This window comes from Urocitellus parryii, chromosome 5 (genome assembly GCF_045843805.1).
Source record: "Urocitellus parryii isolate mUroPar1 chromosome 5, mUroPar1.hap1, whole genome shotgun sequence".
Classification (NCBI taxonomy): Eukaryota; Metazoa; Chordata; class Mammalia; order Rodentia; family Sciuridae; genus Urocitellus; species Urocitellus parryii.
In genome coordinates this window covers 129781171-129797087 of record NC_135535.1, presented here as the reverse complement: position 1 = coordinate 129797087, position 15917 = coordinate 129781171, and the positions used below count along the sequence as shown (strand labels likewise).

Below are 15917 nucleotides of genomic sequence, written 5' to 3'. Positions count from 1 at the left end.
CTTACCTCTGAGGTGTAGTCAGCAAGGACCCAGGGAAATACTGGATACTGCATGTAGTCATTGTAGGTCCTCCCAGCCAGGGTGTTGAGGTACATGAGGTACTCAAAATTGCTGATGTCCCTTTTCTACCAGAAGAAACAAAGTAAGGATAAACCAAATATGCCTGATATCCTCTGGAGGCCATAGCCTCTAGCCCTCAGCCTCAGCTGGAGACCCTGGCTCTATTAGTGAGGACAGGCAGCAGGTACCTGGGTAGTTTCCTCCACATCTTGTGCTTCAGCCACCAACTTAACGTGGCACACACTGATTTCAATATGAACTGAAGCAAGTACATTCAGGAAACTATGTTGGCCAGAGAAAGAAAATACTGTTCAGCAATTCTAACCCAAAGACAAATCATTCTTTTGCGTTAACTATCAGATGTGATTCTCAAAAGTTTATTAAAACATTAACACAAATGCTGTGGGCGGACTCTCTGCTGACCCTTATACCATTAGAAAAAATAATCTGGGGGAATGTGGGAAGCATTTTGTATGCCAGTGACCAACAGTTACTTTTTCATCACTTCATGATCTCCAGGACTGGCTCTCGTGGGATCCTTTCCTCACTGAGAAACCCGGGTTGAAGATCAGCCCATCCAGGCCAGGAGCTATGTGGATCTTCCCCAGAAAAAGAAGAAGTGACCCTGGTGTTCACCACCCTTCTCCTGAGTGTGTGTATATGTGTTTATCTTCAGGGAAGGGGAGTGTGCACACAGAGGCACCCACAGTATACCTCTCTCTCTCTCTCTCTCTCTCTCTCTCTCTCTCTCTCTCTCTCACACACACACACACACACACACACACACACTCACTCACACACACACACACACACACACACACACACACACACACTCCCCAAATGCTCAAGAATCACCTTCCATCACCGAATTCTTCTCAGAGAAAGATATGGGACATTTTGGTGAATTAAAGACACAAGCTCCTTTCTTAATTAATCTGCATATTTTCTCTCTCTTATCACTGGGGCTTGAGTTGTTTTCTGATTTGCATTCCCACAAGATTTCCCTCCAGGGGAGCCACCATACCTGCCACCTCTGCAGCATTGTCTTGTCGAAGCTGGGGTATTTCCTGTGGGATAAAAAATTATGGTGGTCACCAAATATTCCAAGGCATACACATGAGTGAGGAAAGGGGGGGCTTTCAGCAACTTCAGGGGGCCAGGGCACTCAGGAAAGCCCGGGGCTTTCCAAAGCACATGGAAGCTCTCAGGCACTAGGACAGTGAGAACACTGTCCCACCTTACCCAAGGTTAGGTTCTTGTGGTAACTGTCCCTCTCCTAAGACTCCAGCACATGCTGCTGCCTTAACTGTAGCTTTTGAAGACACTCTCTGGGCTTGCAGAAGAAGGTTCAGGGCCCTTCCTCCCAACCCACACTGGATTTCCCACAGCCACATCTCAGCCTCCCTTGGCCCCTACCCCATCTTTGGACATTGAATATAATATAGCTGTGTGGTTTAAAAAATGCAAACACCATGGAAGACCATGAAATGTAAGATGAATCTCCAAACTACTGCTTCTCCTAAGGAAGTATCCACAGTTAATGGTTTCTGGTATATCATCCCGAAAAGTTTTACCCAAATGCCTGCCTATATGCTTGCATTGTTTTATTTGTAATTGCTCATACCTGGAATCATACCACACCTACAATTCTCCTTGTTGCCTTACTTGCTCAACAACACTCCTGGAGATCAGCTCATATTGCTCTATTGAGTTTGTTTCTATAGCCACAGGATACCATTACACAGGATGCCATTGCACAGGATACCACGGCGTGATCATAACTGACTGACCTGCCACCCTGGGGCTGGCATTGTTCTCTGATGTTTCCATGACCATCTTTGGAAATAAATTTCTGGCACTTTTGTGAGTATACCCATGAGATAGATTTCTCATAAAGAAATATGAGGGTTTTCAATTTTACTATTTAATGCCAAATCATTCTCTTAAAGGCCGTACCAATTTATACTTCTACAATAAAGGCATACAATTTGAACCAAGGAAATATTATTGTTGGCTGATCTGAAGGAAAGAGTACAAAATTATAGCAAAGCACAATGTTGGGAAGGGCGTGGGGAAGGAGCCCTCTCCACTTGAAATGTCCTTTTCATTCAGCAGGGATTTGCAGAATCCAGTTCCTCAGCCTCCACAGTGCTCTTTGTTTCCTTTTCCAACTGTTTCCCCCTACTTCTGTCTCCATGAGACATTCCTGCCACTCCCAAGACTGGGTCTCTGCTTAGTATGTTTCACCAAATCAAATCAAATCAAATCACACCTCTTTATTCTATCCATTCTCTCTTCCATAGTTTGTATAGATTCCCACAGACCCCATCCCCCTACACACTCCATGCATCATGCCAGGCCTGTCAGGACCCCACCCAGACCCCAGCCTATACAAGCCTGGATGCCCAAGTGTCCCCAGAAGACCATAGCTCTTCATCTTGCCATTCAGCTCCACCATCATATCATCTGTCTTGAGTTGCCCATCTGTCTGCATTCAATTCTGTCCTTGGCAGATTTTCCGTAATCAGAAAGTAACTTCAGGGTTGGAATTCCCCTCTTCCTCCCCAACAGAAAAAAAACATCTATTTGATCCTTTTCTTTTTCCAGGAAAGCAATATCCAGAATAACAAATAGAAGAAATAATATAGTCCAATTTAGGGTGCTAGTTGCAAAGCGGGGGGGGGTGACATGTCAGAATCTAGGAAATGAGAACAGCCTATTCTCCCTTTAAGAAAAGATTCTAGAATTTTACCTGTGGTCATTTGTGATGTTGCCATCAGGTGGAATGCTGTGTGGAATAAAAAGGCATTTCCCATCCCATTTCTCATATCATTGGCTGTGGATTACAAGGAAGAGCCACCATTTCTGGTACCATTTACCATTTGGTGCCAAGACATCTAACCAAATGTGAGTCCTACTTTTTTAAAATTCTTTTATTTTTTAAATTATATTAATCTGAGAAAAACTAAAGAACTCCTGAAATGGTCATGGGAATATCATAAATATCTGGTAAGTAATGAAAAATATTTCTTTAAGAGGTGGTAAACTGCATTGTCCATCATTATCAGGTACATTTTAGATTAAACAAGATATCAGAGAGGGCTCTTGGCTTTCTAAGCCCCCCTGAGTTTTGAGGGAATCAGCGCAGCAAAGAGTTCTGGATTTGGAGTTAGGAAAACCTGGATCCAAATTGAACTTCTACCAGTTGACTGGTGGACCTTGGACAAGACACCAACCCTCTCTGAGCTGCTGTAATCTCATCCTTCCAGCATGCTGACCACAGACAAGTATGATAGTGGGTCTAGAAAAGACTAGTACAGGTTCGGGCACAGAGCTTCCTCAATAGTTGATATTCTGGCAGATTGTTCAAGATTGAGGGATATTCTTTTCTACTCTGGGAGAAAGAAGAATGTGATGGCAAGAATATGGGCCTGTTTCTGGTCAACACCTGCTCAGTTCTGCCAAGACTTTTCTGGGCAATCTTGGAATAACTGCAACCTATGAATCAGATCTTCTGCTTTGTCCACCTGGTAGGCACCATGTGAAAGGCATTTCCGGGGTTTGCTGGGGAGTCTGTTCTGAGTTATAGGACAAGCAAGCATCTGGGCCCTTGGGCAACTTGGAGTCAAGTTTAAAAGAACAAAAGAACTCAAAGAAAGCCAGTGAGACTAGGGAGGTTATTCTGCCTAGGTGCCAGGCCTGGGTTTCACAGAGGACATCCTCTCAACCCCTCTACCTGCTTCTCATCTCCAGACATCACTGTTCATCCTCTGCTGGATAGTGTCCCAAAATGAGAAGACAATCTCGGTAGATAGATCAGTTCAAATTCTTATTCTGAGGGATGATTTTGACCCATTCGGCTTTGTTGGTGATCATATCTATGACCTTCATGTCTGAGAAGTGCTTAAGATATAAGCACTGCTGCCAGGTGGCCTTGGGACCTTTCTGACATCCAGCACCATAGTGTTGGTGCCCTTGGTTGGTCTCATGGTTGTGTTTTGACTGCTTCCTTGGAGCAGCTCCACCTAACCAACACCTTCCATGGTCCCTGGAAGCCAGGCTTCTGGAATGGATGGCAGTGAAGAGTGAGCCAAAGGCCCATCTCCCAAACTCTCATCTTCCCTAGTGTAGCTGGCAGCAGCCTATAAGTGGGCCTTGAGAGGCAGCAGGTTAGTTCCCAGACCAAATGGCCTTTACCAAGGGACTTGTCTGAGGCTGTACCCTCCCGACCCAGGAGAGATGCTGGGGGTCTCTTCTACTTCTCCCCATTATCTCTGCAACTAGTAATCTAGGTCTAGCCCAACCTGGAAAACATTAGAGCAAGGCCAACAGATAAACCTGGGCTTCTGAGCTAAAATAGACAATTCTCCATGTCCCTCTTCCTCTCCACATTTGTTACCTATTTGAAAAACAGTTATGAGGATGTGGTGGAATGGATTAGTGAGTGGCGGAGGGACATGATTCCTAAGCTAAGAGGTATTCAGAAAACAAACCACAATGAGAAGAAATGTCATTCATCTTGTGAAACTGGAAATGCATGTCTGCTAGTGGGTTTGGGCTAGGATGAGGAAACCTAAAGAAATTGCCATTATTTTCATCTACTATGAGGGAATAGGTTGAGGGTGAGGAAATGGTATACAGACCAGGGAAATTATTAATTGATGCCCACCCAAAGATCCAGCAGAGCAGATACCTGTGAATGACACATTGAGCTGCTCACAGTTCCTGCAAGAAATTTGACCAAGGGCCCTGACTCTGAAGACCAAGCTTTTTTCTTAGAAGGGGGAAAAAAACAAAACACAAAAGAAAGAAAGAAACAAGCAAAACAATACAAACACACATAAAAAAAAATCTTAGTTTTGATTGCATTAAAATCAGCTACCTGAAAATGACAGTAATTGGCATATGTTTGTTGATATTCAGTCAAAAAATGAGCATTAGTAAATTTACCAAATTGTTTTTGCATGATTCTGTAGATGTATTAACCAGTCAGGGTGTTTTAATAACATAAAGTTATATCTAGCTGCTAAAATTACAAGTGTCTTTAATTTTTATAAGGGCTTACATAACTGTTTAACAACATATTTATCTTCTTATGTATTATTTCTCCTTTAAAATATTAACTTTAATTTTGCTGATTTGAGTTTTAAGATTTTCATGCTGTTATTTTCTAATTTGAATTATACATTTTTATGTATATTATAATTAGAAATATACTGGGCTTAGAATTTTGACTAATTTTTAATTTTCTAGATATCTCTATTTGATAATTCAATAACTGTACAAATTAAGTCATTTATTTTATTCTGGGACTAAAAATATAAAATAGTGTTGTTCATACATTCAAAGTTTTTATAGTTGTCTTCCTTATTTAATTTTTTTTAATATTACTAAATTAAAGTTATTCTATTTTGCTTTTTTTTTTTTTGGTACTTTCCAAAAGTTTTGTTGCCTGGATTAATTTTGGATTTAAAATTATTTATTTTATTTATCTTCTAATTATTTTATTTCTTTTCTTGTTCATGTCTGATCTAAAACAGACACTTCTCCATGTGGAGAAAATTAGAGCATTTTTTAGATTCTAATTCTACATATGCAATTTCTAATTTTTCTAAAATGTGATTTTATTATCTGCATAATAACACTGATAGTTCACTTGTTTTGTTGATCTTCTCAATTACTGGAAATTTAACCTAAGAGGAAAAAATGGAAAAAAAGGAGTATAAATGCACAAATGTATTCACTGCAGCTTTCTTTATTCATGATATTGGCACTTTGAAAGCAATAAGAAAAGTCAAATGCAAAGAGAAACTGGGAGAAGTAATTAAATTCAAGTAAATGAACATACAACAGACAGCCCTTCCAAAATCAAAGAGCAGGAAAAAGAAAAAAAAAAAAATGTGGTCAAATCAGAAGGAAGTCTGGTGATGTTTTGCGGCTGAGTGCTATTACTTGTCCTTTAAAAGGGACCTTTGCAGCTTTGCCCTTAATGTCCACCTTAGACAGGTGGCATGGAACTCTTCTTTGTCCCAAACCTTCTTGCTGTGTGAACCGGAGGAAAAGGCCAATTTCAGAAATCACAGGGATCTGAGGCCCAGGGCTCACTCTGTGTGGGGAAGAAACCAGCCCTGCCTGACCTCCTTACAGGAAGTTTGAGTGTCCTGGAGACCCTTTCAGCTTGTGTCCTTTCATTTTCTAGGCTGGCCTCAGGATTATGCTAATTAACTTCAGGTCCAACTGCCTTGTTGCCTGGCGACAAAGTTTTGCCCTAGAGGAGTAAGAACTGGGACAAACAAGTTAAGTTTTTGTTGGTGGTGTCCCTGCATTTATTGATTTGCTTTAACTTTGCCAAACAACAGCTACTTCAAACTCTGCTTTTTTGTTTTTTCCTCTCTCCTCCATTGAGTAAGCAACTTTGGAAATGCCTGTTTTCCTGGCGTGCTTTATTTACAAACCCCAGACACCAGCTCATGCATTATTAAGGAGAGAAGGCAGCCTGCCCTGAGCCCTGGCCAGGAAGGACAGCTAGCAGGGGACACAGCTGGGTGTTCTCAGGTGAGTGGGGCCTGGGCAAGCTTGGGGCAGGAGGAGTGCAAGTCAGTGAGGCATTGGAGGTCACACTTGATTCTTCTTCCAAAATATGGGTCTCTGTGAACATTTTTGTTGCCCTACAAGCAGGTAGAGGCCAGTGTTTGAATTGCTATGCTTCATGATTTTCCTGTTATTTTCTTTCTAATTTAAATTATACATTTTAATGTATACTCTAATTAGAAATATACTGGGCATAGATTTTTGAGTAATTTTAAATTTTCTAGATGTCTTTATTTGAAAATGCACTTAACTTCATTTACTGTGTAAATGAAGGTCTCTAAGGAAACTGAAATGTGAATGCTCGTTCATTCAGGAAACCTGAGCCTGTTTAGGTAACTTCAGCAGACCCCTTGCCTGACTGCTGCTAACTGCAGTGGGGTTTGGAGAGCCATCTGTCTTTTTTTTTTTTTTTTATTGTTGGTCGTTCAAAACATTACATAGTTCTTAATACATCTGTCTTTTGAGAAGTCTGGTAGGGACTTCTCAAGGCATCCGGAATACTGGAACCCTAAAAAGTGGTTAAATCCTGTGCTGAGCTAGTCCTTGAAGAAGTGGCCCTTCTTCATGGGCCACTGCAGAATACACTCAAGCCCCCATTTCCATGACAGGTGTTGTGGGAAAAAGGCAAGTGGCCCCCTGCTTAGAGTCTTTATGACTTCAGACAAATTGCTTGGACTCTCTGAGCCTCAGTTGCTATGTCTGTCTAGCAGATATGAAGATCAACATATCAGGCGGCTATAAGAACCACTTATACTGTCCATAACATGCCTAGCTTAGGGTGGGTGGCCAATATAATCCACAAACACAGTATGGAGGAAGAAACCCAATTTCAGTGTGTTTTACTTTGCAAAGGCGGTTCTCAATATATTTATTAACTTTATGACTGTCAGGTGAACCAAGTACAGAATAGTGGCTCCTATGCCACAAAATGCAGACTCAGGAGGGTTAAGACTGTACAAAGAAAGTCACTCCTGTAGGGAGGGGCAGAGCTGTGACTGGCCTTGAAGCTGGGTGACTCACATGCCATCTGGGTTTAAGCCTTAATCTCAAGGGGACAAGGGAGTTGCTGAGGCAGCCACTGACCACCTTATAGAGTGTCTAGCTGCCCATGGTTGTCCTTATCTCACTGGTTCTAACCTCCTCTCTCATCTATGTTCTTGGCAGCAGCCAGTTAAACCTTCTAGACATTCCTGTGCTTACCCCTAAGCAAAGATTGGCCTCACACAGCCTTGGCCTGCTCTCTGCCCTCTTCTTCCCCCCTCCTCTCCTCCATGCTCCATCTGCCCTGACATCTCCTTTTCCTTTGATCCCAGGCTCCTCTCTCCCTCAGGGTTTTTGTCTTTGGGATGTCTCTTCCTAGGCTGTCTCCCCCAAATCTCCCCACGTGGCTTCTCCTTAGAATTCAAGGAACAGCCTGAATGCCGCCTTCTCACAGAGGCTTCCCCAAACAACACAGATGAAATTCGTCACACCCTACAAACCCTATCTATGTTCCTGATTTCAGTACCCTCTGTCACAGGCTTCTATTATTTCCAGAGTACTTGCACCAGTGGAAATGCTCCTTGGTTTTTGTTTTGTGTTTGCTTGATTTGCTTTCTCCTCAAGTGGGAATTTCACAAAAAATACAATAGCATCTGCCTTTTTCACTGTCTCCCTTCACGATCTGTAGGATGATTCAAATAAAAATAGTATGAATGAATGAATGAGTCGCTTGAACTGCAGTGAGCTCTAGAGATTAAAAATAAAGGAATGACTGCATCTATAAATTGCTAGTGCTATAGTTCTTTTCTCTGATTATTGAAACATTGTTATTGATGACTTTGTATTTTAAAAGTTGCAAAGATTTTGTATTTGGAAACTAGCAAGGATTGCTCCCCAAATCCTAATCTGATTACTGACCAGTAGGGAGTGCCTGAGAGCAGTTAATTTGAAAGAGGTAATAGATACAGGTGCTTCTAGGGGAGTCTCAGCAGTCCTGACCATGATACAGGCAGAGGCAGTTGGAGACGGGCTGCCATTCGTTGAGAAGTCACCACACAGTCGGTTTACATATTATGTTCATCGCCTCATTTACTCTCTACAAAAACCTGCGATTTACTGATCCATTTGCAGATCAATAAACTGAACTGAGATACATTACGCAATCAAAACCAGGCTGGCAATAACATGGAGTGGAGCCCAGTTCCACTGCCTCAAGGCTCCTACTGTCCCTGCTTCCCACGTCCCTGGCCTTCCCCTGAACACTTGTATACATGTCAGGGAAGGGACAGACCAAATGGCTAAGATGGGCAACTATATCTGCAAGAGTCTGAAGAGCTATGCTGTCCTAAACAAAATTGTTGTTCACATGATTCCTGGCAACAAGTATCGTCTGCCAAAAGTTACCAGGAAAGGGGTTTCTCCTACTGAAGACAGTGTTGAATACTCAGTAATGATTTCAAATCAGCCTGATAGAGATCTGAGGAGGAAAGGGAGATCTAAATAGGAAAGGTTTCCATAGAAGAAATCAAAAACTTAGAAATTACAGCATTCCTGAAAGACAAGTGTGTTCCATACAAACAATGAGCTCCAAATTACCCTTTTGCACCTGGAAGCAGCTCTTTTATTTTTTGTGCATTACATAGACTTTTATTAAAATTTGTTCTTTTTTAGATATATATAACAGTGGAGTGTCTTTTGACATATTATATATACATGGAGTATAATTTATTCTAATTAGGATACCATTTTTGAGGTTGAACATGATGTGGAGTTACACTGGTGGTATATTCATATATGAACATAGGAAAGTTCTGTCTGCCTCATTCTACTGTTTCCTATTCTCATCCCCCTCCCTTCCCTTCATTCCCCTTTGTCTAGTCTAATGAACCTGTATTCTCCTCCCACCCCCAGCTTGTTGTATGATAGCATCCACATATCAGAGAGAACATTTGACCTTTGGTTTTGGGTGATTAGCTTATTTCGCTTAGCATGGTAGTCTCCAGATCCATCCATTTACCGGCAAATGTCATAAAGTCATTCTTTTTTAATGGCTGAGTAATATTTGGAAAGGCAGCTCTTTAAAATGAAGTATTTTCAATGCCCTTAACCCTGTATGGAGGTTCTAGGGAGAAAGCTCAGCTGCTGCTTAAATGAGTGTACTTGCTCACATTGTACCTTACTGTGGGGCTCCTACATATGAAAGGCCACGTTTTTGATTCACTGTGGGTTTCCAGTGTCATGGAGGGCTTGCTGGCTCTGAGAGACTATCTCCAGAGGGAAATGAGAATGGTATTCAAGACTGCCAGCCCTTACCTGCTCCTTTTTTAGCTTGGAGTCACTTGTTGTGTGCCACTCGGTGACAGCAGAGTTCCAAACATAACCAGATCACAGATGACTCAGTATAGCACAGAGTACCTCAGACAACAGCATGAAAACTCAACAGTTTTAAGTTTCCATTTAATATTTATTCAATTCTATGACTACAAGTAATTATTTAAGAATTGTCAATTGTTAGATATTTGGATTGTTTTCTTTATTTCTTTTTTATTACTTTATACAGGACTACCCTAAACATTTTTACTGAAACTTTTGTTCTAATTTTCTGAAGACAGAATCTTAAAAGAAGTTCAATACTTTCTAGAAAGCCTGGGTGCATCTTTTCCTAATCTGCCTGGCTGTAGTTGGTGGGGGCACCTCTCAGACTTCCCTTCATCCGCAACTGTCCAAGGCAAATCAGAGTTCCAAGTAAGAACCCTCACTTCCACGGCCATCCCTCTACCAAAGCTCCTCTGTACTGAGAACTTCCCATGGCCCAAGTTTTTAATCCCATGGAATCCTCCCATTACTATGGCATACCTAAGGAGACTAAGATTCAGAGAACATCAATGACTTGCCCAAAGCCACGTTAGGAGGAAGTGGGAAGCCAGCATTGGAGCCCATGCTTGTCCACCTCCAGACCCCAGGCCCTGAACATATGTGGTCCCTTCTTGGTTTGGTCCAGGGAATATATCTTCAGGTTTCCCTATTGGACCCAAATATGCTTAATATTTTAGAATCTCTGTTACACTATATGCACACACACATACACTCATACACACACACACACACATATACACCTAATTTTAATAAGATATCATGTGACTTCACAGAATTCATGCTGTGAAAGAAAATGGCATTGTATGTCTAAGTATAGGTGTGAACATGTGTTTGAATGAATGTGTATTTGTAAATTTTTTTTTCAGGTGAGGACTAGATTTCATATCCATTGCAGAGAGTTGGGAAACTACATAGACATGAAAGAAAGTAACCCCTCAAAACCCAAACCCAATATCATAATCTCAGAGAGCATCTGTGCTAATATTTGCAAGCATTGTGTGTGTGTGTGTGTGTGTGTGTGTGTGTGTGTGTGTGTGTTTAGGGTGGAGCCCAGGGCTTTGTTCATGTTAGTTTAGGCAAGTGCCCCACCACTGATTCATACCCCCAACCCCTGCATGTTTATTCCCTCACTCATCTATCTTTTGGTGTATGCACACTTATGAGAACACTGGGCTCGTACAGATATTTAATTTTTTTCATAACATTATATCATAAACATCTTTATATTTTGCATTTTGGGGAAATATCATCTTTGGTTTAGCTTCTGTTTAATATTTATTCCATTCTATGACTATGCAGTAATTATTTAAGAATTATCTATTGTTAGATATTTGGATTTTTTTTTTTACTATTTTGAGACTACCATAAATATAGTTTTACTGAAATGTTTGTTTTCATTTTCTGAAGAGAGATTCTTAGAAGCATTCCCACATTTTCTAAATACCTGGGCACATCTCTTCCCAGGTTCTCAGCCCTGCCTGCTTGCTTCATCCCACCTCTTTTCCTTGATATCCTCATCCTTTCTATCTCTGATTGCTTTTCCTTCTCTTACCTCAATTAAAACAGTTCCAATTTTGATTCTATGAAGCCCCATTCTAGCACACTCTTTCTAACAGCTGAACAATTCACCATGACATCATAGGCATCTATTTGGAAAGCATTCCTGTGTCCAAGGGTGCCACATCCAGGGATGGGTATATACTCAGTGATCAACAAATATTTGGTGCTCAAGTAACTACCTGAGTTTTCTCCTAGAAACTTCTCCTTTAAAAAATATTCTTCATGTTCTAGATTAAAAAAAATAGGTAGGAAAACAATGGATTAAGTTGATGACACTTCAGGATCACATGATTCCAGGGTGCAGAAACAGTGCACAAACCACAGGACATGTGAGGAGAGCACCCTGCAACAAGATGTGGGGGCCCTGTGCACACTGAAGGAGCTGTGTGTCCACCTGTCCTCCAGGATAAAATGAAGCCTGCACCAATGGGGGTGGGGGTGTCACAGTGCTGGAGGACCCTGAGTTGCAGATGGGGTTCTTCCCAGTTAGAATCCTAGGGTCCTGGCTCCACTGTTGGTCCTGTTCATGCTATGCACCCCACTTCTTGCACAGTCACAACCAAAGTCTCCAAAGCTCTCTCATTTGGTCTTACCCAACACTTAGGAAGTGGTCACTTTTATTTTATTATTGGTAGTAGTAGAAGCTATTGGACAGTGAGGCTCAGGAGACTGACTCAGATAGTGAGTGGGGAGACAGGGGCCAACCCATCTGGGTCATCCCTTCTGTCATATAGCTTCTCTGAGCCCCAGTTTTCTTGTCTGCAAGGGGAGAGTTGGCTTTGAGAAGGAAATGAAATTCTGTCTCGGCAAGAACATGGCTTCTATTGGTTAAAATGGAGTCAACAATCACCTCTTGGGGTTTAAAGGTTCCCTGTCTGCTGGGGATCCTGAGGTCTTTGCTTGTGCTAAGGTTGGTTTTTGTGAACATGTGGTTGATGAACAAGGCATTTCTAGTCTGTTAAACTAATAATCTTAATATTTTATTTTAATTGTAAGGCACCTATTCCCTTTTGTTCCTTTAACAAATCCAATTAAAACAGAGTACATTCAGAATTACAAAATAGATGCTATTAAACCAATAAGAAATCATAATCTTTTGTTATGGGTCCATATGACCCCTTGGGAACTTTTGCTCCAAATAAAAGTTGAATTCTTATTATCCACCAGGGGAAAGCGGGGCAGTTTGACAGATAGCAGCTTCCCAAGCAGCACATGTGCAGTCACACTGGTGCTGGAGAGAGAAGTAAATAATATTAGGGGTGGGCAAAGCTGTAAGTGTGTAATGTCCCAGTAAGATACTTAGGGCTGCATTGATCAAATTAACCAGATGATTGCCAAATGAAATGAACAGGATCGTTTGCATGCAGACTCTGTTTGTTGCTGTGTAGGCATGGGGCAGGCCGGAGCTCTGACACAATAGGAAGAAGGTTCCCTCCAGAAGTTGTGGGGTAAAGCAGCTCTGTGAGCTTGAACAGACCACAACCATCCCATTCCCAGTGCCCTAACTTATAGAACAGTCCTGCCTCAAGGGAAGGTTGTGACGATGGAATAAATGACAAAAGGGAGGTGGCTTTGTAAAGAAAAAGGTACTTTGTACCTCTGAGGGCTGATTTAACCATGTGTGTGGCCTGGGAGAGGGATAGATAGTATCAACTGACAGAGACCTGCAAATAGCCTGCTGCTGGGAATAGTGGAGGTGCATCTTACATAGGGTTACATTTTAAAGTAAGTTCACCTGGGAAAGAGCAGCCAGCTACCCTCCAGGGCCAAAGGGCTTCTTTGGTGGTTACTGAGGAATGAAAATAGGGAATGTTCCCAGACCTTGCTGGGGGAAAAACTTGCATTCACACTCTTGATTCACACTCAGTGTGGAAAAATGTGCCTACTATGTTGGCCCCATGGGGACTGGAGGGACTGAAGAAAAACAAATGCTTATCTCCATCATTGCCTACCTGGGGAAACATGCCTGTCAGCGAACTGGCTTGTGGCATTATGTGTGCCCTTTAAACTGTTTCTCTCCCCCCCGCCCCTGTCAATTGCCAAGATCTTAGTTAAATGATTCCATTAATGCTATTAAGGGATCATTAAAATTCATACTACTCATGCATATTTAGATATGTACAAACATAGACCTATCTATGAAAATGAGCATCCTGTGTATTGACCTCTGGGCAGTAGAGTTAGCAGGAAATGGGCCAAGCAGAAATGGTGTCTTCAAGAACTCCTATTTGTGGTCTTTTTAAAGGTTAGTGAGAAATCTGCATCATTGACCCATGCAGGGACTTGGGCCCTGCATTGCATCTCTTTCACCTCAGTCTCTGTCAAGTGGCCAGCTGTTTCCACCTGAGAGCACACATTCCCCTTCAGGCAGCCAGACTGTGAATACTGCTGCAGTCACCAGGCCATTCCATGCCATGTTAGAATGAACTTGGCCACTCAGAGTCCAGGAATTCCAAAACCCTTGGGTTTCAATGTCAGAGAGCCCATTAGCAAGAACACACCTTCTTGCAGGATGGGAGTGGGGTGGCCTTACTGTCCTGTTGCAGAAGCATGGGTACAGCTTTCAGCCTTGGGAGTGCCAAGATTCCAGAATGACTTCCTGTCTTTGAAGTCAGTGGGAGCAGCATTGTGCCCCCCAGGATGAGGCATTTCCACAGAAGGAAGAAGAGAGAGAGGAGACAGAGTGTGGTGAAAGATGGCACATAGGCGATCAAATTAGGTATCAAATGAGATAATTGCTCTGGAGATTGGGGATGCATGAAGGGTCCAGTGGCCTGTTTGCAGCGTTGACTTTGTCACATCTCACTGAGTGACAGTGAGTGGCTCTTGGCACTTGGTAATATTGCTAAAATAGACATGAGAAAATCCTCAAACCATGGAGTGCCTGTGAGACTCCAACCCCTGCAGTCTGCATCTCTCTCCTGCGCATAGTCTCTCCACTAACTTTGCTGAGAGTTCAGTAGATCCTCACAGTAATCTTATGCCTTTAGTCTGTCCTCTTTCTAATACTCTGCCCTGCCCACAGGACAGGAGGGGTCAACTTAACACAGGTGGGTCCAGTTAGTGGAAAAAAAGTAAAGCACTTCATGGAATCCAGGTAACACCACAAATCAATGACTTATCACACAGTTACTGGCCCAGAATGGGTGTTGGACAGATGGGAATTCTTTCTCCCTGCACAAACTACACCTAAGTCAAAAATTAGTGCTGATTTTAGAAGCTTGGCCATAGGTTCCAGATGCATTTACTCCACAGATCAGATCCATTTCCAGGTCTCCTCCTCCCAGTGACTCCTACATGAATCTACAGCCCCATCTCTCTTTAGAGTGAGCCGACTTGTTCTGGGAAAGGGCAGAGGGCATTGGGGGTTGATTTGAAGCCATGTGGGGAGTCACAGCTGGCCTGTTACATGCCCAGGAAATGTGAGGGTCAGGGGAGAGAACAAACACAATTACAGATGGTCCTCAAGATAGCTGAGCTTCCAATTTCTCAACTTTGGGTTAGTGTGAAAGTGAGACACATTCAGTAGAAACTGCGCTTGGAAGTTTGAATGTGTTTCTTTTCCCAGGCTTGTGATAATGCAATACAATCCTCTCTCCAACACTGGTAGCTATAGAGAGCTGCAACTCCCTATCAGCCACAGGGGATGAAAACTACCCTCTACAGGGGGCTGCACAACTAGGCAAGGGTGTCAGATAGATTAGGTGCATTAAATGCATCTTTCACTTAGAATATTTTCAACTGATGATGGGTTTTTCAGGTTATGACTCAGTGGTAAATTGAGGAGCTTCTGTTCTTTTAAATGGATAAATTGTTGAAGGAAGTTTGTATCATTTCCTCTGAAGAGATAGCCCATAAGCAAAAGGTATTTCTCATCCACATAGCATGAAGCGTCTTATGAAGTTAATTCCAAATACTGACTGTGAAAAAGTGGTGACTTTGAGGGTTCCATTCTATTATGTGTCTATCCTGTGTCTCCAAATATCAAAGAGTGAAATAATTATTATGAGATCATGTTAGCAAGATATTTAGATATATCAGATACACAGAAACAAAGTCAGTCTCGCTTAAAACTGTAGTCAAAGATACGTTGGTATGAATCACCAGACTCAAGTATCATTGTGATAAGGATCTTTCAACTGAAAATGCTTGCAAATGTTTTGATGGTGTTAAAATATAGATTGCCATTATGTTTTTAATTTTGATATCCACAGGGTGTCCTACCATGCTGTTTGATTCACAAGGACTAGATAGAAAAATTAATTAGAAGTTAAAATAAAACCAACTGGACTTTTTTTTTTTTTCCCAAAGGAAAAATGTCAGTTGAAGAGAACAAAAAGATACCATAT

At 41.9% G+C, this 15917-nt stretch overlaps 1 protein-coding gene across 2 annotated transcripts in view; it reads right to left on the bottom strand.

Annotated features, from left to right (window-relative positions):
* Wdfy4 (WDFY family member 4) overlaps nt 1-15917 on the bottom strand; it is a 253096-nt gene that overhangs the window by 38137 nt on the left and 199042 nt on the right. For both annotated transcript variants that reach the window (XM_077798738.1, XM_077798739.1), the window contains 2 exons: nt 1085-1127; nt 6-125 (listed from right to left, as the gene is read on the bottom strand). In XM_077798738.1, the coding sequence (XP_077654864.1) occupies nt 6-125; nt 1085-1127 (163 nt within the window). The remainder of the gene's footprint in view (nt 1-5; nt 126-1084; nt 1128-15917) is intronic.